The sequence below is a fragment of the Caretta caretta genome, chromosome 2 (assembly GCF_965140235.1).
Source record: "Caretta caretta isolate rCarCar2 chromosome 2, rCarCar1.hap1, whole genome shotgun sequence".
Lineage (NCBI taxonomy): Eukaryota > Metazoa > Chordata > Testudines > Cheloniidae > Caretta > Caretta caretta.
Window position 1 is genome coordinate 258,250,127 of NC_134207.1, and position 22,830 is coordinate 258,272,956.

Here is a 22,830-nt window from a genome sequence, read left to right on the forward strand (position 1 = left end):
AAAAATTTCATATGCCAATAAGCCTTTTTCCTCATTAATATTACCTAGTGTTTTGGCATCTGAAATGGAAAATTTACTTTATCCACTGAAGGGAAGAGACACTGTGTACTAACTTTAATGAGAACTACAAACCACAAGTGTTTTGCCAAAATGAAATTTTTCGCGTTTCCTGCTCTCAAGACAAATGGGAGAAGACTGCTAGAGCTGAGTCAGTGCAAATTTAATACCACTATTGCACTAGGTAAGTTAACCGTTAGTTTAGGAGAAGACACTAATTCTGCTGAAGCTAAAAGTTTTGCACAAACTACCTGTGAGGAACAAGACTATTGTTGCATTTTGAAGAACACTTCCAGATTTCAATTTATGGTTCATCTTGTTCTATATTCATATGGTTAAATTAAATTTGATAAGTTTACTATCCTTCGTTTACCTTGTACTAGTTCCTTAAGTTCTGAAGGCAATTTTCTTTTTGTCCATCTCTAGACACTCCATATCTAGCCTACCTGGGATACTCCAGTTTGATGGGATTTAAGTGAGAGAAACCGCTAGTAGTGATCTCCTTTTACTATGTAAACTTGACTTTCTTGTATTTATATGATTATATTAGTAGAGAAAAAAAATCTGTAAAAAGTTTAATAAAATTAAGTTGCATCACACTGTATGTAGCTCAACAATGCTGGAGAATAAATTTAAACTATAATCAAAGACAAAAAACAACACTGAAGCACAGTGTTAGTCTTGTAGTAGGTGCATAAATACATCAATAATTTTCTACTGCCTAATCTATAGCTTCCAATTACAGTACAAAATCCTGCTTGTAAATTGAAGTCATCAGGGAAGTTTTCAAAATCCTATAAATTAGTTTAATATAGCTAATGGCTACCCAAAGGGAAAACAGCTCTTCATCTGAATTTTGATCCAGAATATACCAATAACCTTAATTTGTTTATACTTTATGGATTTAGATCAATGACATTTACCTCTTCAATTTGTGCCAAAAGTTGTTTTCCAGTCAAAATGTGCACAGCATTTAGAGAGATAATGGCGGGATAGGGAAGTTTATCCCAAAATTAAGAAATGGACTTGGGTCAAAAATTCTTTGATATCTACCTTTTCTATTTATTTATAACTCAACATATAATTGGTTCACAGCAACACCTGCTGGAAGAGAATGGGATGGTATAAACAGCCTTTCAAAATAATTTCTTGTAATAATTCCACACTCACAGTCCTTACGAACTCTTGTATCCCCAGAACATCTGTCTCAATAGAAAATACTAGGTATATTTATAATTAAGTCTTTTCATTTTAGTTACATTTCCCTCCTGGTTAAAGATCTTTATAACAACTTTATCCTTTCAGCTTTCCCCTTTCTTTGATCAGTTGGTTTTTCATTGATCTAATCCCCTCTCCTCTTTAGTCACAGACATTCTGGACACAATCAGCCTGGAGAAGTCCAATACGGCCCAGCTCAGTACTGCAACATCATAGAATCATAGGACAGGAAGGGACTTTGAGAGGTCACCTAGTCCAGTTCCCTGCACTCATGGAAGGATTAAGAATTATCTAGACCAGAGGTGGGCAAACTACAGCCCGTGGGCCACATCCGGCCCAAAGGACCGCCCTGCCCAGCCCCGGAGCTCCTTGCCCAGGAGGCTAGCCCCCGGACCCTCCCCCGCAGCCTTACCTCACTGCGCCGTCGGCGCAATGCTCTGGGCAGCGTGGCTGCAGAGCCCGGCCTGATCTGGTACTCTGTGCTGCGCGGCGCGGCTGCCTGTCCCGGGGGGTGGGGTGGGGGGCGGGTCAGGACGGAGAGGAGAGGTTGGATGGGGTGGAGGGGGCAGTCGGGGCAGGGGTTCCAGGGGTAGTCAGGGGACTGGGTGTGGTCGGGGGGGGTAGGGGGTGGATGAGGCAGGGGTCCGGGGGGGGGGCAGTCAGGAAGGAGGGGGGGTGGATGGGGCAGTTAGGGGTGGGGGGTTCCGGGGCAGTCACAGGACCAAGAACAGGGGGGGTGGAAACGGGCAGGAGTCCCGGGGGGGGGGGGGGCGCATCAGGGGGTGAGAAGCAGGTGGTGAGGGGGTTGGATAGGGCCGGACCATGCCTGGCTGTTGGGGGAGGCACAGCCTCCCCTAACCAGCCCTCCATACAATTTCCGAAATCCAATGCAGCCCTCAGGCCAAAAAGTTTGCCCGCCCCGATCTAGACCATCTCTGACAGGTGTTTGTCTACCCTGCTGCTCTATCCCTTGTGCCTCCATTTACATAAGGCAACAAGAGCAGACACCACTTCCATTCCCAGCTGATTAGCAGGTCAAGGAAGGAAAGAGAACCCAACATCCTAGAGGCAGCCATTCCTTTCCAAGGGATACAAATGCTAACTAAGACTTCAGTAGGGGTGAAAAATTCGGCAGGGTAATGAATCGTTCCCCCGATCCCATCTCCCGACCCCCAGTTCTCCTCCACACCAGTTACTGACATTTACATTTGTTGGGAGTAGTCTGCACTGCATGTTTAAGGAGAAAACATTCTCTTATCCCTCCCATCATCCCCAATATCCTCCATTTTAATGGAGCAAGTAGCTCCACTGAAACAAACTCTGACAACGGTTGCTGCTTAAGAACAATCTTGGATCTCGAGTAGCTTTTTTTCAGAGGCTAGTTGGGATGACAAAGGGTGCTAGAGAAAAACCTAACACATAGAAGGGCCTGAAATTGTGAGTGCTCAAAGCGCTCTGAAATTTTAGAGAAAGGAGCCGGTACTATACTGAGCAGTGTGACTATTAAGCTGTCCTCTGGGACCCTCAGAAAGCCACAGCGGGTGGTATGAGGGCTGAGCCACCACAGTGACCAAAGTTTTTATAAACAAACATCAATGACTTAGCTCACTTGCCATGTACAATTTTCTAATAAGACACTACCAGTTAAACCGTTACCTGTTCCATGACTTCTGGTGCCATCCAGCAAGGGGTGCCCACAAAGGTTTTCCTCACTTTATTTCTGGTAATATCACCACCAGTGGCTAAAAATGCACTAACACCGAAGTCTGAAATAGCAAAAAAAGCCTACAGTGAAGAAAACATCCTGAACATGAAAAAAAAAAAAACCACAAGAAATCTCAGCTATGCAGCTGATGGTCATGTTTCACATGGGGAAGTTTCTGAAGGACTAAGAATGATCGACTAAGGCAAATTAGTCCTTTGACAATGTCCATAACCATGGATACTCATCAATTATATCAAAGAGGTGTGAAGTGCAGTCCACAGAAAGGACAGAATCCTAATTTTTAACAATGGTTTTTGGGCCAGGGTACGAAGGAAGGACTACATACACACTCAACGCACAGCAGATCTCCCACTGACATCAGTGGGAAGTTCGCACAGAGACCAAGGAGAAAATGGTCATTATGTAGTAAGAAACAATAAGAGTTCAGTTAAGTGAGTTACTGTCTCCTTTAGCAACATCCTGGACTTTTATGATCAAAGGCTGGTCTTTCCTCTTCCTCCGCCCCAACTCTTTTTTAGTTTCTCTTTTCTTTCAGTATCTGCATCAGTCTTTTCTTCTCTCTGCAGTAACTCCCCACCCACACAGGTTTTACTCACCTCCTTCCCTATCCCATCAGCTAAAATGATTAGCAATAAATGTTCATGTTAATCCCAAAGCTTAACAACAAGCCTAACAACAATGTAAATATCCCAATCAGAAGAGCAGAGGGCAGGCAGGGAGCTCACATCTATCTACCGTCTCACTGACCGATGTAACTCACTTGAGTCCCAAAGTCACCTGCATTCTAACATGAAGAATGTGTCCCATCACTTTTATTTTGGATATAGATAGTTTTCCAACAATAAACAGTTGAAGCTGAAATTATGGAAAGTTGTTTATACTCAAGGGATGAATCCCACAGGATTTTAGGCTTCCTGAAATAATTTGCATCCCTCATTTAGGTCAGCCAAGTTAAGAGATACCACTCAGCCATTATTTCATTCTGTTTGCAGCCTCAGGAAGACAAACATTGCACTGATTAGCGCTCTACTCATTAGGAAGACTCTACACCAGAATTAGGGCGGGAGAGTTAGGTGTTTAAATAAAGGATTAGAACTGGTAAAATGTGAGAAGTGTCACGTGGACCACAACTGTTTCATGCAGGTGGGATGGGAAACACCTTAGTTTTCAATACTGTGCTACCAAGTAAAGTATATTCGGTCAATGACCCATGACTAGGTCACACAACACTTTAATTGGGTACCTGAAGTTCACAAGCTATTACCAATCAATGACAAAAAAGTGCTAAAGTTACTGGAATCAAGAATTGTAACTGTTTCCCACTGAAGTAGGAGGCTATGCAGAGGCAATTTGGGACTGGATGTTGATATCTCTATTGTATTAGTGCTTTAAATAAGTCCTCCCCCACCACCGTGGTCCAACCTAAACTAGAATTCCTTTGTCAAGCTGAAACATGAGGAATACCTTATTCAAGAAGTACCTCACAATACTACTGTTCTAGTTATTAATTAAATCATGCTTTTAAAGGAAGTTTAAGCAGAGCTTGCAATCACAAAGGTGACATTTTGTGCAACAGATACTGGTGCGGTTCAGTGAGTTCATGAAAAGTGACGCTGCCATGCAGGAACAAAGTGTGATACAAGCTCTCTGCTCAGAGTGAGAGGAGCACTTTATAAACAGACATGGTAACACGACAGTCACTGGTCCAAGAGGGAGCCAGGGAGAATTTTTTCATGGGAGGCTTTGGGTGTATGGGCAGAGTAAAGGAAGAGAAAATAACCACAGAAGATGGGAAAGAAATCCTGGCAAGACTGTCCTGATTTGTGCCTCATATCAATGGAAAGATCAAATCAAAATTACCAAAAAATTCAACTGATAATTCTTTAAGGTTGCATTTTTTTTTAAAGTCTTCTCCAAGTCCTCACCCCTACTCACTTCCATTTATTCCATAATGCCCCAAAATGCCAATATTCTACTCAGACTGCAGTGCTGGATTGCTGAAGGGGACAGGTCTTGCTGAAGAATTTTGGCTGATGGCTCCAGATGTAACCTCTAGCTGATAGTTGGTCGTCCCAGATACAATCTGCACTATTTTTATAATTTTTGTATATAGGCACATTTACACATACAGAGACAGACTTCCTCCAAGCCCTACATACACTTTGGATATCTGGTACCACACCTGCATTAAGCTCCCTTTAGCCCAAAGAATCCCAAATTATTTGACAAACTGGTGTACAAACGATGGGCCTGACCTGCAAGCTCCGACTATGCGAGATTCCAAGTAACTTCAGTGCGAGTGCATGAAGGGCTTGGAGGATCAGAACCTAAACACAGAATTATTTCACCCACCAGCGAAGGGCAACCAATCATTTCAGACCTGAACAAACAGCACATGGAAGCAATCGCTGACAGTATAATAGAGGAATTGAAAGAGACCATACCCAATTGTAACTACAGGAAGATTTTTTTCCAGGCAAAACAGTTACCACGTAACACCAAGGTTAACAACCATACTCCTATAAAAAGTGACATCTGTTTCATATTCACAAGTTGTCAGGATATGGAGTTCAAGTCTCATTCTGAAGACTGCCCCTCCAGCAGCAGTGCCCTCTAGCGTACAGGTTCAGCAAAGACTCTAAGGAAAGAGCACCACCTTCTCCAGGAGCCTTATTCTAGTCAATCGTAGAATAAGACGACACCCAGTTAAATTAAAGGCACGAACATTAGACTGAAAAGTAAACACTTAACACAATACAAAATTAACCTAACTCACTACAATTAGAAGTGAGAGAACAAGAGCTTTGCAGGATTCAGAAAAGGACTGGCCATTTATATGAGCAACAACATCCATGTGTCTATTCACTAGGATAAGTTTTTCTAAAAAAGGACAAACTCACGCTTCAGGCCCTAAAGCCACTACTACCTGTTGAGGATTCTGCCTCTATTTATGGCTATTTCATACTTGTTTGTCATTTTTTGCACCGTCCTCTGAAGAATCTGGTACTGAATAAAGGTCTAGATGGACCATTACCCTGATCCTGTAAAACAGTCCCTGTGTTTCTACAGAATCACCAAAGGTGCAGTGTCAAAGTTTTCCTTTGAGGCCTCCCATCCAAGTATTGACTAGTTTCATTCCTGATTAACTTGTAAGATCTAATGAGGTTCCAAAACAAGGTTTTCTAAAATTAGGTGTATTTAGCTGAAGCCTCAGTATTTGTTTAGATAGAAATCATCCTAGTCATTTCAGGTAAAAATGTTCCAGCATCAAAAATAAAAGTCGTTTAATAGCACACACACCACATTTCAGAAAAAGTAAGAATTTTATAAATTCTATCTTGGAATTCTGACAATAAATCCCTTGAGCTCTGCATTTGTCTTGAGGTTACCAGAAAGCCTTGGTGGAATTAAATTGTATTCCATTACATGGCTGATTTAGTCAATGGTTTTCCAATCCATTTACTGATTTCCAATTTTCTGAAATAGCCCACTGTAACAGTGTGCACTAATGCTTTAAAAAAGAGCGCCTGTTATGTCAATATTTGTAAAAAGCTAAATAAAATGCTGCCCACAAGTTTAAACTTTATTCTTATTGCTGAGGTAGAAGCAGGGAAGCAGCAGTATCATTACACCAGGGTTGGTTCCCCGAACACAGGCTTATGACTGGATTTGTCTGCCGGTATCAAACATGTTGAGAAGGGATGAAATGGAACTTAAGAAATGTTTTCATCAGATAAAATTTTCTAAACTCTGGGAACATGCATAAAATGTCACAGAATCAGAGGTGCCCTGATAGACAGATACAAAGGACAGATGTAAGGGACAAGATGCATAGTTCTGTGAGTTTGTGCTTTTTTAGAAGAAGGGCAAGTCTAGGCTGCTCATTTCTCCTTTGATTTTAAGTAGTGCTACTTTTGTGATGAAGAAATGAATCTGTACAGCTGAAAGTTGCATTCCCAGTTTATTTATTTACAAACCTGGATAAATAAGGTCTTCTCCATGCACAGGCCCCCCGTGCCACCTGTGCCATCCATAAATAACCTACTAAGACTCCATAGTCAAGAAAATGCTTAACCAAAGACATGGATCTTCCACTATGAAGGTCAGAAAAGTTGAGCTTCAGAAAGCTCTCTGGCAACCCCCAAAAGCTCAACTTTTCTGACCTTCATAGCTGAAGATCCATCTTTTGGTCAAGCATTTTCATGACTACGGAGCTGTAGCAAATGCAAGAGTTCACTGCCATTCACTGAAAAACAAAAACTGGATGGGGAGGCACAAGAACTCCCATACAGTAAATGTCAGCAAAAGACTAATATTCAGTCCTGGAAGAAGGTGTCCCTAAGGAAGCTTGTTCCCAAACCATGTAGAGTATTGGAAGTTAAGCCAACGTGAACTGTTCTGGCAATGAATGGTAAGTGAATATATTATTTATTGCTGGCACTACCTCACTCTACCAGATCCTGCATAAGCTGAACCTACACAGTCTGAAAGGTCTTTAGTAGATTTCACTCAGGTGGCCTAATGGCTGTAAGAGACCTGGGTTACTGTAGACGGGTCTATATTAAGGAGAAGTCAAAATCTGTCCACTAATTGCTGTCTAATCAGTGGTACGGGCTACCACTGCTCTTGAGGAATCCAGATGTGATTTAGTGGTCCGAGAGTGCTCCAAAGATTCCAAAATTCTGGCAATGACCCCTCTTGCAAGTCATAATCCAAATCTCAAGTACTTCTGGGATCTGTGGATAAAACTAACTGTGAAGACCATTTCTCTCCATCTGTTCAGGTGCTTCTGTGGAAGCAGTATTGGAATTAGCCCAGTCAGACAGATCTAATCAATAATATTGCAGCAAGATATGTTGAACGTGTTATGCAGAAGTGGGTGAAGTAATATCTATTATTGGACCAACTTCTGTGGGTCAGAAATACAAGCTTATATGGAGCTCACTGCTAAATACAAGGTGGAATAGATTGTTTAGCAAAAGTAGTTAACACATTTCAAGGGACCATTCAAGGCGAAGTGACTAGTCAGAAAGAGGAAGGGGGAGAGTAGAGTAGCTGGAAGGGGTTGTTAGTGGGTTACAGACTGTTGCAATAAACCATAAATCCAGTGTCTCCATTCAATCCATGATTTTTAGTGTCTAGCAAATTTACGAATTTAAGTTCCTGGGCTCATCTATTGGAAATGTTGTGGAGATTTCCTTTGAGGAGGAGGGCTGAGCAGTCAGATACAGAGTGACCACTTTGTGTAAAGTGTTCACCCACAGGTGATATAGTGTTTTTGTCTTTTATCTTTGTCCTGTGTGAGTTCATTCAAGAGCATAGTGATTGTCTGGTTATTGGGGCATTTAGTGCACTGGATGTGGTACACCACATACTGTGATAGGGGGCAGGGAGGGAGCATTAGAATCATAGAATATCAGGGTTGGAAGGGACCTCAGGAGGTCATCTAGTCCAACCCCCTGCTCAAAGCAGGACCAATCTCCAACTAAATCAATCATTACTCAGATCCATTCCCACGCCTGGGGCCCTATCTGCCAGCCCCTCTCCCAGCTGTGGCCTCAGACCTCTTCCCCTTTCTGCACCACCACCACCCTCCGGAGCCACAGCCCTGTCCCCAGCCCCGCAGGGAGAGCAGGGCAGGGGTAAGGCGGGGGGCATGAGGTAAAAAGTTTGCAGACCACTGCCTTACAGCAGTTACATGTAGACCACATCTCCCTAACTTGCTTATGAGAATATCATGTAGGATTGTGTCAAAAGCCTTACTAAAATATAGATATATCACGCCTACTGCTCCCCATACTCTATCCACTAGGCAAGAACCCCTGGGGGGGGAGAAATAATGTGGATTTGGCATAATTTGTTCTTGGCAAATCCATGCTGACTATTTCTTATAATGCTATTATCCTGTAGCTTCTTACAGACTGTTTAATAATTTGTTCCAATATCTTTCTAGCTATTGAAGTTAGGCTGACTAGTCTATAATTCACCAACTCCTCTTTCCCCCATTTTTTAAAGATAAGTACTACTTTTCCCCTTCTCCAGTCCTCTGGGACCTCACTCTTCCTCCATAAATTCTCAAAGATAATCACTAATGCTTCCATGATTGATTCAGCTCATTCCTTCAGCTCATTCCCTAGGATGAACTTCATCAGGCTCTGCCAACTTGAAAATATCTAATTTATCTAAACACTCTTTAACCTGTTTTTTCCCCATTTGGGCTTGCGTTCCTTCCCCCTTGCTGTTAATATTAATTGTGTTTAAGTATCTAGATACAATTAACCTTTTTAATGAAGAATAAATAAAAACAGGCATTAAACACCTCAGCCTTCTTGATGTCATCTGTTAGCTTTCCTGCCCCACTAAGTAGTAGACCTACACTTTCCTTTGTATTTCTCTTTCTCCTGTTGTATTTATAAACCACCCCTCCATGCCTTTTATGTCCCTTGCGTGGTGCAACTTACTTTGTGCCTTAGCTTTTCTCATTTTGTCTCCATATGCTTGCCCTATTTTGTATTCATCCTTAGCACTTGTTTCACTTTTGGCGGAATTCCTCTTTTTATTTTCAGGTCATTAAAGAGTTCCTAATGAAACCATATTGGCCTCTTACTATTCTTCCTATCTTTCCTTTGCATCAGGATTCTTTGCTGTTGAGCCTTTAATACGGTCTCTGAGAAACTACCAGCTCTCTTCTACTCCTTTTTCCTTTAGATTCCCTTGGGACCTCACCTATAAGTTCTTGGAGACTGTTAAGGCTGCTTTGTGGAAGTCCATTATCCTTATTCCGCTGCTCTCGATCCTTCCCTTCCTTAGAAAAATTAAATCCATCATTTCATGATCACTTTCACTCAAATTGCCTTCTGTTAGTCAGAATCAAGTCTAAAAAGCCTGTCCCTCTGGTTAATTCCTCCACCTTCTGAAACAAAGTGTTGTCCTGAACACATGTAATATGGCAAAACACAAAATCTCCAGTAAGTTATTGACTTTTCCAACTGAGGTCTAGGTAGCTGAAGTCTTCCATTATTACCAGGTCTTGTGTTTGGGTATGTGTTTTTTGTTCTAGAAATGCCTCCTCCACCTTCTCCTCCTGAATTGGTGGTCTATAATGACTTCTACCATTATGTCTTCCCTGCTTTTCCCCCTTTTATCTTCACCCAGAGACATCCAACTGATCTGCCTCGCATTTCCTTCTGGACCTCAGAACAAGTGTATATATTCTTGATGCATTAGCAACACCACCTCCCTTTTCTCACTGCCTGTCCTTGATGAACAAGGTATACTCTATACCAATATTCTAGTAATATCTTTTTAAAAATTAGTGCATCTATTAATTTTAAAAGACTCACAATTGCATTTAACTAGAAATTTAAGTAAATGCTACACTAGCTAACTACCTGGGAGAAAAAACAACAGTCTTAATTATGGACCAGAACCAAACCCCATCAACATAAAAAGACTCCTGTTGAATTTAATGAGCTTTGCATCAGGCCGCATAACAATTCCTACTTCCATGGGGTGGAATAATGAACCAACATATGCTGCCTGCAAACAATCCAGAGCTACTTTTAACTCTGAGAAACCAACGTGTTAGGATTTCCCCAAGCAAAAAAAATGCAGGAGTGCAAATCTAGAAGTGCTATGGTGCAGCTTAAGTGTTTTGAAAGAGGCCATCTGAATGTTTCGTTCTGTGTTGCCTTGCTCTCCCTTCAGTTCTATCACAACCTGAACTAAAAGTTTTCCTGTTGCAAACCACAGAGGTTAATTAACTGGAGATTATTAAACCTGATGAGCAGAAGAGAAAAGCAGCACTAAAAGGAAACTGTCTGAAGGAAAATCAAGTGGAAGATGGCAAAATGCTAAGGAAAATGCAAATAATTTTATATAAAACCCTTTTTCCTGACTCTTGTTTTTAAGTAATGTTGTTTCCTTTACCAAAAAAAGAATAAGAGTGTATAGTAGGATTTGATTTGTAAATATGAATTGAGTTCCCCGATCTCACAGCTGGGGAAGTTGGGAGTTTGCAAGTAGCTATTTCTATCAATTCTCAAAAGCTTGACTCAGCTTCCACCTAACCCGATAAATGCTGATATCCCCATGGCACTAAGTTTCCATCAGTCAACAGGCACAAAACCCCCTAAGTCCCAACACCACAAAGCTGCTTGATGCCCTAGCTCATGCTAAGCCTTGGCAGGATTCTCAAATTAGACACGCCTCGTCTATCTGGCCTGTGACGCCAGACAGTAAGTGAGCTCGCAACACAAGACTAATCTGCACAAAAGTGCCAATGGTGACCAGACTGGAAATTTCTAGTCTGGGGTGAGAGTGTGCACCAGAATACTCTATAGCCCAGTGGTCAAGGTATTCAGCTGGGATGTTGGAGATCTGTTTTAAAAATCTTTACACTGCTTAATTTGACACACAGACTTGAATCCAGATCTCCCACATCCCAGCTGAGTGCCCTGACCACCCCGCTATTGACTACAATAAGGTGGGAGGGTTTTTGAGACAAAGATGACCTGGGCTTAGGCGCCTAACTCCAGGAGAGGGTTCACAGCTGTGAATTCCAAGCAGAGCTAGGCACTTAACCATCTTTGAGGGGCGTGGCCCAATCCCCACCATCTCCTTGGCAATTCCTGCTGGGTAGTTTAGCCAGCTTCTTGACTTCTGAGAATCCCATTCTTAGGGTAGGTCTAAACACTGTTCAGGTGTATATACACATGCTAGCATGGCTAAAAACAGCAGTGTAGATGTGACAATCTGGGCTTCAGCAACACAAGCACATACCCAGGGTCCCTGGTGTGCTTGTACAGCCCATGCCGCCGCATCTACACTATTTTTAGCTATGCTCATGCAGGTCAGGAAGGAATTTTCCACCAGGTCAGATTGGCAGAGAACTTGGTGGGGTTTTGCCTCCCTCTGCAGCATGGGGCACGGGTCACTTGCAGGTTTAAAGTAGTATAAATGATGGAATCCCTGTAATTTGCAGTCTTTAAACCATGATTTGAGGACTTCAGTAACTCAGCCAGAGGTTAGGGGTCTATTACAGGAGTGGGTGGGTCAGGTTCTGTGGCCTGCCATGTGCAGGAAGTCAGAGAGGATGATATGATGGTCCCTTTTGACCTTGAAGTCTATGAGGTACACCTACCTGAGCTGCCATCGCACCTCAGACAAAAATGTAGAACTACCCTTTGGCACCTAACTCTCCCCATGCATTGTACAGGGAGCCTGGACACCTAACTCTGGGCTGCGGATTCTACTGGGCAGCAGAACTCCTACGTCCCTCCGTCCATTTAGCCCTTGCATTCATTTTGCCGCAACGAATTAAGAGAAATCAGGAAAAGAATGAACTGGTGAGAAGCTGGCATGAATTAGTGGAAAGTTACATACATTTTGTCTGGCCCTAACTATTCCCATTTTATGAATAAAGTAAGGGACATTAGGCAATTTGCTCAGGATTAGTCAGCGAGTCACGGACTCTCCCCAGGTCTTCTGACTTCTAAAACTATTTTAACCACTACACAATGCTGCCTCCCTAGTAAACAGTATGAAACCCTAAGCTCAAAAGAAAACAGCATTTGAAAGACCGTTCAAAATACATATTGACCAAAAGTCTTTGTTTACAAACCCTCAACAAGGACAGCACAAGATTTCTGTCACCTCAGTAGCATACACAACGATCCTCCAAATGGCAAGTATGGTAATTTCAATAAACATTTAGCCCTTCAATAGCCTCCTGCTTCTCCACTACAATTCATCATGAAGAAATGTAAAACAGCTTTAAATATGGTAGTGTCACAATGAATAAGAGCAGGATGAGTATTAGCTCTGCACAAAATAGGCCAGGCCAATGTTCCTTTAAAGAAATCAACTTCGGTTTGGATTTAACTGAGCATCTTTGCATCTGTCAGTGGCAATTTTATTACTTAGCCAGGCGGGTATACATTTAGAGGGAAAAAGAGCTATGAAGTTGCTAAAATACACTCTCCATGAGTAAAAATACTGAGTTCTAGCACTTCAGCAGGTCCGTTAAGCTCCACCTTTGTGATGGCTGCCAAGGGAATTTTTAGAATTTGTACTAGCAAATGCTTCTTTAATTCACAGATTATCTCCAGTCTACCTCATGGCCTCATTCCATGACCTCAATTCCTGTCACTCTTGAAGTAGTTTTCAGACAACACAATTTGGCAATTTAAAATTACAAATAGAATCTAATAGTTAAGAGACATCTGGTTTACCTTAAGGATTTTGATCAGTTATATAAACTAACTGTGCTTCTACTTTTGGCTCCTGATGGGAATTGCTAGAATGTGCTCCTGTGGACTGTTTACCAGATTAAGATGATTGGTAGTTGCATCATGGTAGAGACTAGGAGATTCAAACCAGAATCAGGGCTCAGGTGTGCTTTCCGCATAAGCAGTCTTAGTGATAATTCCTGACCCAAAGAGTTGACAGATCAAATTGTGACAAGATGCAAAAGGAGGGAAGTATGAAGATGAGGATAACAAAGATGTTCCTGATGGTTCAGAGGTTTTTTGGGGGGTGCCTGAGTGGGAATGGGGATTAATTTAAAAATAATTAAGGTCAATATCCCCAAAAGAGACTTATTTTAGGTACTCTGAGCGCCACCTACTTCAATGGAGCTAGGAGCTAAACCAATACTCACCAGCTGAGGATCTGGCCCTGCATGTTTCATTCTAGAGCTGATCAAAAATAATTTTCCAATGGAATAGTTTTCTGTTGGAAAAGGTTGGTTCAACAAAACTGAAATGTTTTATGGCAATGTTTCCCAGGAATTTAACTGAAAATTTCAACAAGGTTTAAGTGCTTTATTTCAATCAACAAATATATTATAGAAGTCAAAATGAAGTGCTTCAATGAGCTGTTTCCATATTTCCAAAAAGAAATTTTTCAGACTGTTTCAGAGGAAATTGACATTTTATTCCAATTTGTAATGAAAGGAAATTTTGAAGTGTTGGAATTTCCTGTAGAATGGAGATTCTAAGTCTTAATCAGCTTTGCTTCATTCAAAGTGTTCCCCCCTGCAGTTTGTGATTTTTAAAAAGATGTTCAAATTAGCAGCTGCTTACACAAAAGGGAACACACTTCCTTTTAAACTTTATGACCTTCATAGTTTAGACATTGCCACCAGCTTATCCTATGAAAGATTCTGAAACTGGTCCTTACATAGAACTTTAGAGCAAAACCACGTATTATGAAGCTTTGAGTTCATGGTGTATATGACTAGCTAGATTCCATTTTTTTAACGCTGGGCATTGTTTTTGTGGATACAGACTAACACGGCTACCCCCTGATTAGTGTATAAAGTAATCCCACAGATATCCTACCAGTGTGGTTACACCCAGATGTCCCTTGAGATGCAAGACCTTTAATAACCTGGTGTCAACATAAGCAAGAGATTTAATGCACAACTAGGACATTTGATCAAATTACAAGCTTCCTATTGCTCAGTTGAGAACCCTCCAGAGATAACAAATATGAATATAAAGCACCTATCATCTCAGCAGTTTATAAATGTTGAACCTCAATATCCTTGAGTTAAGAACATAGAAGTTAAGTGACTTGCTGTTGTGTAACAGAAAACTAACCTAGGTGCAGGAATTAAAAAAAAACAAAAAACAAACAAAAAAACCCAGGAATCATAGCTCATTTCCCTACTGTAACAGCTCTACTAATAGTCTCTCCCTTAAAAAGATCATGTGTTCTACGACGAGCCAAAATACTACATCCTACACTGCTACTGAAGGATATTGTAGGCGTTTATTAATAAATAGCTTGCCCAATTGAGAAATCACATGTTACCTATCAGCTGACACATGCGATGAATTCCTTACACTTCATTAAGTAGCACACTAGCAGGCATTAAGAGCTCTGGCACCATTTAAGGGAAAGTAAATCTATTTTGGGGTTTATACAGAAGCCGGATGTATAAGTGTTGTATTTTTCTGCACCAAGACTTGTTCTCTCCTGCACAAAGCAAGCAGCATATGCTGTACATATCATGCCACACTGCGACAAGGAAGATTTTAACACCACTATTCTGGTGAGAACTCATGTATTTCATGGGAGGATGCAAACAGCAGGAAGTTTGTCAGAGGGATGTTACACTCAAAAGAAGTTTTAACATTAAAAAAAACCAGGGGCAACCTCTTTCCAGATTGAAAAAATATATAGGATAAGAACCAAATATGTATCCCTCTTTAAAGATTATTCAGGCATCTGACACAAGGAGGTAAGGCAAATGCCAGAAAGTGAACCATTGATAACTACTCTGAGTAGTCTTTCAAACAGCTGTGCACTCACCTTATAGTAATTTCATCTAGAACACGTCTCCCTAGTTTACGAATGTCAACATGGGACTGTGTCAAAACCCTTAACAAAAATCAAGATATATCACTCCTACTGCTCCCCATCCTCTATCCACTATGCCTGTAACCCTGCCAAAAGGAGGAAATTAGGTTGATTTGGCATAACCTGCTCTTGACAAAACCATATTAGCTATTCCTTATAACCCTATTATCCTCTAGATGTTTACAAACTGATTGATGAATAATTTGTTCTAACATCTTTCCAGATATCAAAGTTACATTGACTGGTCTATAATTCCGCAAGTCCCCTCCCCTGCCCCCTTTTCAAGATAGGTACATTTGCCCTTCTCCAGTTCTCTGGGATCTCACCCATCCTCCATGAGTTCTTAAAGATCATCACTGACAGTTCTGAGATTGTTCAACTAGTTCCTTAAGTACCCCAGGGTGAATTTGATCAGGCCCTGCTCACTTGAATAAATCTAAATTTATCTAAATATTTTTTTAACCATTCTTTCCTTATTTGGACTTGCATTCCTTCCCCCTTGATGATAACTTTAATTGTGTTAAGTACCTGGTCACAACTTACCTTTTCAGTGAAGAATGAAGCAAAACCGGCATTAAACACCTCAGCCTTTTTGATGTCATCTTTTATTAGCTAGTGGAAGACCTACACTTTCCCCATTAAGAATATGGGCATCAGCAATTTACTTCAAACAATTCTACCCCCTTTCCAGCAGAATGTTACACATCAGTACTGTATGTACTTTATACAATGTACTCTTCAATCCTGTGAAGCTACTGTTTTATGGTTTTGACTAGCTCTGCTACTTAGTTTAAAAAAATCATATTGTCCAAGCAACCGATTTAAAGGAGTGGCTTTTGGTTTATGCTGAAATGATTTATTCACATTGATAGAGCACATTTCCACACACATTTCCACATTCACATTTCCAGCACAATAATCTTAAAATATCAAAAGAGTGAGAAAAATAAGCCAAAAGAAAAACTGCTCCTAGAAATCTTGTTTGAAATACGGGACCATCTGACAGCGTGGCATTTTTTAACTGGGTTTCTACGTGCCACTGCAAGCCACTTTGGCCAAACATGAAGCAATACAGTATTCTCCATATTCTCTTTACTCCAAGTTGATGAGAAAGTTACCTGCAATCTGTACTGAGCCATCTTCTCCAAGAAGAATGTTCCCTGCTTTCACATCCCTGCAGAAAATAAAGCAACAATAAGTGTTACTTATTAAGCAAAGCTACTACAAATTATTTCCCCCACCACATGACACAGGATTGGAATGTGGGTTTGGCTGGGAGAGGGGATGTGTTAGGGTCCTGAAAGTCTCTTTATCCTTCTTGACTTCTTCAGGAGCAGCGCCTCTCGTCCTTCTGGAGAAGTTCTGAAAGTGGCAGCAGCTCAGGTGTAGATCAGTTCCAGCGCTGAACTCCACGTGCTCACTCCCAAGTTAATGTTTGCAAAGCTCTTCCAAACACCAGCATGGGATATTTGCTTGACCCCCCACAAAAAAGCACATATCAGAACAAAATTAGACAAAGACTGCCCATGGATAAGGATTCTAAATACACTTTTAGTAACAGTAAACTGGAGTTGACAGCATCATTTTGAAGAATATCTGAACAACTATTTAACATCCTGCCAATTGTGAATCTGTTTCGAGCAGTGGCCATCTTGAGACATGTATTTACATTAGTGCCAGAGCTAAGTAGAGTGACTAGATTTCAATCTGCCTTAATCTAAGAACTTTAAGGCATATTCAGGGATCACTAATATATTGACATTAATTACTATGGTGCATGTTAAGCCAATTTTATAGCTGAACGGGATTCACATTTATTTAGAGGCATTGTGCAGTATCAGTGACAAAAAATAAAACTTAACTTCTATGAAAGTAGTATACCTCCAGTGTTTACTGAACATCCTCAATACACTAATACAATAGCTTCCCATATATTACAAGCCTGAAATATGTTTGCGATAAACACTTAGTTGCCTATCACTGATGTACACTGAATACTAGAAAAGTTGTAATATTATAGCATGTAAGTGTGACTTGTTGAAAAAGGTCTTTGGGACATGAATTACTTACTTGTAAAGGCTGCTGAATGCACAGGCTTGGATAATCAAGTGTTCTAGTTACAGAGCAGGGACAACACAAGGCTGCTACAGTACAAAGATCTGCCACTATGTGACTAAACTCAGACTTGAATAATCCATGGAGAGAACCCATCCAATTTTCAGTGTCTGCTGAGACTGCCCATAAGGGGGCTACATGCATTGTGGTGTACCTGTGCTGGCCTCAGGATATTAGAGAGACAAGGTGGGTGAAGTAATATCTTTTATTGGACCACCTTCTGCTGGTGAGAGAGAAGCTTTCAAGCTACGGAGAGCTCTTCTTTAGGTCTGGGAAAGATACTCAGTCACAGCTAAGTACAAGGTGGAACAGATTGTTTAGCATAAACAAAACTATAACTTTGCTAGACACTAAAATCATGGACTGAGTAGACACACTGGCTTTATGGCTTATTACAACAATCTATAACCCTCTAACAACCCACCCCCAGCTGTCTCCTCCCACCACACACACACACACACACACACTTCCCCTTCCCACTATGACTGGAGAGGTGCTAACCAGCCACTTCACCTTGAATGGTCTCTTACAACGTATTGACTCTTACCTCTCACCTACCCTGTCTCTCTAATAAGGGACTAGAGAGACAAGCTGGGTGAGGTCATATCTTTTATTGAACCAACTTCTGTTGCTTAGACACAAGCTTTCAAACTACACAGAGCTCTTCTTCAGGTCTGGAAAAGGTACTGAGTGTCGCTGCTAAACAAAAGCTTATTTAGCATAAATACTTAATGCATATTAATAGAACACTTCACCTTGAAAACTCATCTCTTTCACCAACAGAGGTTGGTCCAATAAAAGATTACTTCACCCACCTTGTCCCTCTAATATCCTAGGACCAACACAACTACAACACAACAAACAATAAGGGGGGTGTCATTTATAAATAGGACAACTGTCCACTGCAAGCTAGACAGACCATCGACTCATTTCACCCAGGTCAAAGATCTAAGTTTGTTTGTGTGTGCATACACACACATCCAAAGCTATTATCAAAAAGGAAACCAGTTTTCATAGTGAAGATGGGCATTACTTAGGTACTTTTTCCTATAATTAAGTCTCCACACAACATAGTCAAGAAAGCAGTATCTTGCAAACAGATCAGCTTCTATATGCTATAGATTTTAAGCCTCATTTTACAAACCTACGTTTATACACTTCCATTAATTCCAAAAAGTATCACAGCACTTTTGGGTAAGGGGGGGAGGGGGCAACAATGGGTTAACAACCACATTAAAAATATAGCTGTCATTTCCTCCCCCAATCCCTTCTTGTAATATTGCAGTAAGAGGACAATATTTAAAATCCCAGTACAATTAGCAGTTGAGAGAGTTTACTCTTTTCTGTTTTTAAAGCAATAAGAAATGAAGCCTTTCCTGCATTCTGTCACAGGCAAGCCCTCTTGGTGCATATGAGAATGGATTCCACCAGGATTCTGTCCCTAACAGCACCTGTAGCTGGGAAAGTTTAGAAGGTGCTAAAGGCTGGACTGCAAATGCCACCAGTTGGCTAGCTACGGATATAGCCTTTGTTCAGCAAGAAATATGTGCTAGATGTATGCAAAACCAGCTCTAGAAATCCATCCTGGCACTTATCCATGCAGAGGTTGCTCAGTGAAGCCCTCTGGATAACTGGCAGAACAAGTCACTTCCTACAGCAAGTTCTCCAAGCCATTTTCTTCTGGCTGCCCCTTTGTCTCCCCCAAGACATACTGATTTACAAGTTGCAGCTCAAAATGGTGTGGGGGACGGGTAGGGGGGAGAAGGGGAGGGTTGTGTTAGAGAAGAACAGAACGGCATGCATGGAGGGTGGCTGTTGGGGTCCTTGCCTCTCTATGTGGCTGGACCCACCTAATACAGGAAGAACTGGTACTGAATGGCTCTTTCAATTTACTAAGAATCCAGCACTGTATATGAGAGTAGTTTTCAAGGTAAGACTGGTCCATCATGGGCCTGTGCAATGGTACAAAGCCTTTCATAATTCACCCTATGGCTACGCTATATCACAGCTGGCTAACCCACTAAGTGGAATTTGCTGTATATTCAATCAAGTACTAGAGTTAAAACTTGGCTGACATTTACAAAGCAGAGTCAGCGAACGGAGAAATGTTAACTGTCATGCACTGTGTTATATAGAAACCAGTTACATTTCCATTTACACAAACAATTGGGTAACAAACTCCATGCAGACTCAGAGAATGCCAGACTGCCCCACCCTTGCCAGGGTATGTTGTTGAATAATACTGGGGCATCAAGAGAGTTAAGGCAGGCATTTAGAATACATCTAGTAAAAACATCAGCAGAAAAGTCCTTCTATTCCTTGAATCCCCTAAGTTCTTGTTAAGATGTCTATTAAAATAGTGCTCTCTGCTAGCTCAAAAAAAGAAAAAAAGACCGGTTTTACTGGGGGTTTTAACTGTAAACAACCTATAGTCACTGCCAAAAATGCAAGTCAAATTTGAGAACTATATCACAGTTTGATGTGGCATTTCGTCTCCATAACAAATGTTCTAAGAAGGCTATTACTCATAGTGTGGTATACACTCCACCCCAATAGCAGCAAAATGGTTCAGAGGCAAACAATTATTTCGACATGCTTTCATTTTGGTTTTACTGTACCAGAGAGGCAGGTTCCAATCTTTCCATCATCTTCACCACTGTACATAAAGAGGAAGCTCACTGAAACATCTTCAGAGCTATTATATCATGGCCTTCATGCAGCACTGGAATTTCTGAGATTAATTTGTTGTAATAAGCCATAAATCCAGTGTGTCTACTCAGTCCATTATTTTAGTGTCTAGCGAAGTTATGAATTTGTTTATGCTAAACGATCTGTTCCACCTTGTATTTAGCTGTGACACTTTAAGGCTTCCTTAACGTTAGTGACAAGAAAACAAATGAAAAACAACTTAAAAGTGCTTCCCATTTATAAGCATCTCATGGGTTGAATAAACTCACAAGCTGAACAGTGAGTGGTTTATTTGCCCAGAAGATGGTTATTACCAAGTATAAGAATTTGAAGGTACTTCCTAATAGGACGGTAATAACTATACCCTGGGTTAATACATTCCTCAATATTTATCTGAGTTACTCAGCCCAAGGTATGGTCATTATCCTGGAAAGAAAAAACCTGTAAATGAAGTTACAAAACCTTAAGTGAGCAACATGTGGTTGTGAAACAGGGGAAAGAACAGGAATAGGCCAGCCACTGCTGGGGCAAGCACTCAATGGTACTCCTTTGCCTGGGTCCACAGCTGGGTAGGGCTGACTGGATGGATAGCAAGGGCTGACTGGATGGATAGCAAGGGCTGACTCCTCGGATGACTGAAGTACGACCCAACCTTCGACTCAGACGACGAGCCTTCCTCCAGGGACCATGGAGGTATGGTTCCCACCAGAGCTGGGGCAGAGACACTTGCGCGTGGGCCAGCAAGGACGGTTTCTCTCTGGATGGTACCATGGGGCCTGGACCTGGACAGCAGCTAGGGGCTACCTGCTTCATCTTGTCCAATGGCACCGACGCCAGACTCTGGTACTGCTGGTGACGACGGTACCGAGAGCGCCCGCAGATCTCCGGCCGCAGCGAACACCTCCACAGTGGACAGCTCTGCGAGAGCACTGGCATCGCGCTGTCCCTTCAGCGTCTACTGCTCATCTAGGACCAGCCTCAACGGTATCTGCGAACGGGCCAGAGGTAACGATGCCACCTGCAATGCTGAGGCAGAGAAGCAGCGTGACTTCAGCCAGGCATGGAATGCAGAGCAGGGTGCAACCTTCGGAGTAGGGGAACGCTTCCTCTTGGCCAGATGCTTCTTTCTCAGCACCAGGGATGGCAAATGGTGCAGGGGCCCCCGTACGACAGGACGAGCACTCCGCACGGATGCTGAGATACCACGTGCCGAGTCTGACTGGAAGGTCTGAGAGCTGCTTTCATCAAGAGGAACTTTAACTTGGCCTCCCAGTCCTCCTTCATATGGGGTTTAAACTTGCAGCACAGCTATACAGCGATGCCCAACATGAGCCTCACCCAAGCACATCAGACAACAAAAAATGCAGGTCGCTCAAAGGCATAGCTTTGTTGCCGGAGGCACAGGGCTTGAAGCCCAGTGACCAAGGCATGCCTCAGCACTGGAAACAGACGGAACTCTGCTGACAGAGAAGCATTAACTAAACTAACAATTATTTACACTCTCACTACACACAATATGAAGAAATGAAGAAAACAAAGACCACTGGGAACAGCTTGCCGCAGCAAGGAAAGCTGTCCCAGCAACTGTCATAGGCGGTAAGAAGGAATGAGGGGGCGCAGGGTCGGCTAGGCGCCTTATACCAGCGCTATGAGGGCACAGCACCAGGGGGTGCTGGAGACATCCCAATGGGTATCACTGCGGGGAAAATTTCCGGCAACTGTGCTCGGGGTGCACACACCTACAGTGGAATAGACATGTGCAAGCACTTAAAGAGCTTATACATAGAAAGTGTGTTATAAACACACATAGTGATGTAACAGAAAAGCTACGGGGAAAAAGGATTCTTCACTTGCAGCACAACAAGTTATACAAGCCAATCAAATGCTTGGCTTCTTGGCCCCTTCCCCACCCCCACAGACCACAATAGGTAGAGATGAATCAGACCTATCACAAGAAATAATCAAGCCCATCCTCCCTGCAAAAGCAGGTTCTAATCCCAATAGAGGACATACAAGATATTAATATGAAACTAAGGCTTATTTTAGCTGAAATGTATCACTTTTCAGTGGATCCATGCTGTGTTGTGCAATTGTCTTTTCTCATACTACACTGAGAGTGAGATTAGTGCCACAGTTGACTTTTTATTAAATGTTTTAAGTACACACTTCCAGCACAACAGACTTTTCCATCTATCCTTAGTACATAGAATAGGCAGAGGTTATGGAAACTTGAAAAAATAAAATGGAAAGCAGCTGTTCGTACTTTGTACAAAATCAGGTACCAACAGCTGCCCCAGCATGTCTTACGCCTAACAAGGATCTCTAGTCTCAAACTTCTACCTACAAAAGGGAAAAAGTACCAAACGAATCAGTTCTAGCCCAATTAAAATATGCCCGAAAAGCCAGGCTACACCATCTCAGGATTATTTGAGTCACTATAAGACATACTGAATTGCTCATGTAGTGAAAAAAAAAGTTGCAGAAACTGTATTATAATAATTCGCTCTGTGAATGCTGCTGTGTCTGTCAAGCATAGAAGGTGATGCACCGAATGGTCTAGTAGTGTCTACATCAGGAATTCTAGACTAGAATGACTGCCTGGTCTCAAAGGATATATAAAAAGCTAGGGCAATGGGGGGAGGAGAGACAGGTTGCAATTC

At 41.8% G+C, this 22,830-nt stretch overlaps 1 protein-coding gene across 3 annotated transcripts in view; it reads right to left on the reverse strand.

The window, feature by feature from the left end:
- The window catches only part of OXSR1 (oxidative stress responsive kinase 1), a 120,202-nt gene that overhangs the window by 25,309 nt on the left and 72,063 nt on the right, over window positions 1–22,830 (reverse strand). For all 3 annotated transcript variants that reach the window (XM_048837489.2, XM_048837491.2, XM_048837490.2), the window contains 2 exons: window positions 16,486–16,541; window positions 2,932–3,041 (listed from right to left, as the gene is read on the reverse strand). In XM_048837489.2, coding sequence (XP_048693446.1) covers window positions 2,932–3,041; window positions 16,486–16,541 — 166 coding nt within the window. The remainder of the gene's footprint in view (window positions 1–2,931; window positions 3,042–16,485; window positions 16,542–22,830) is intronic.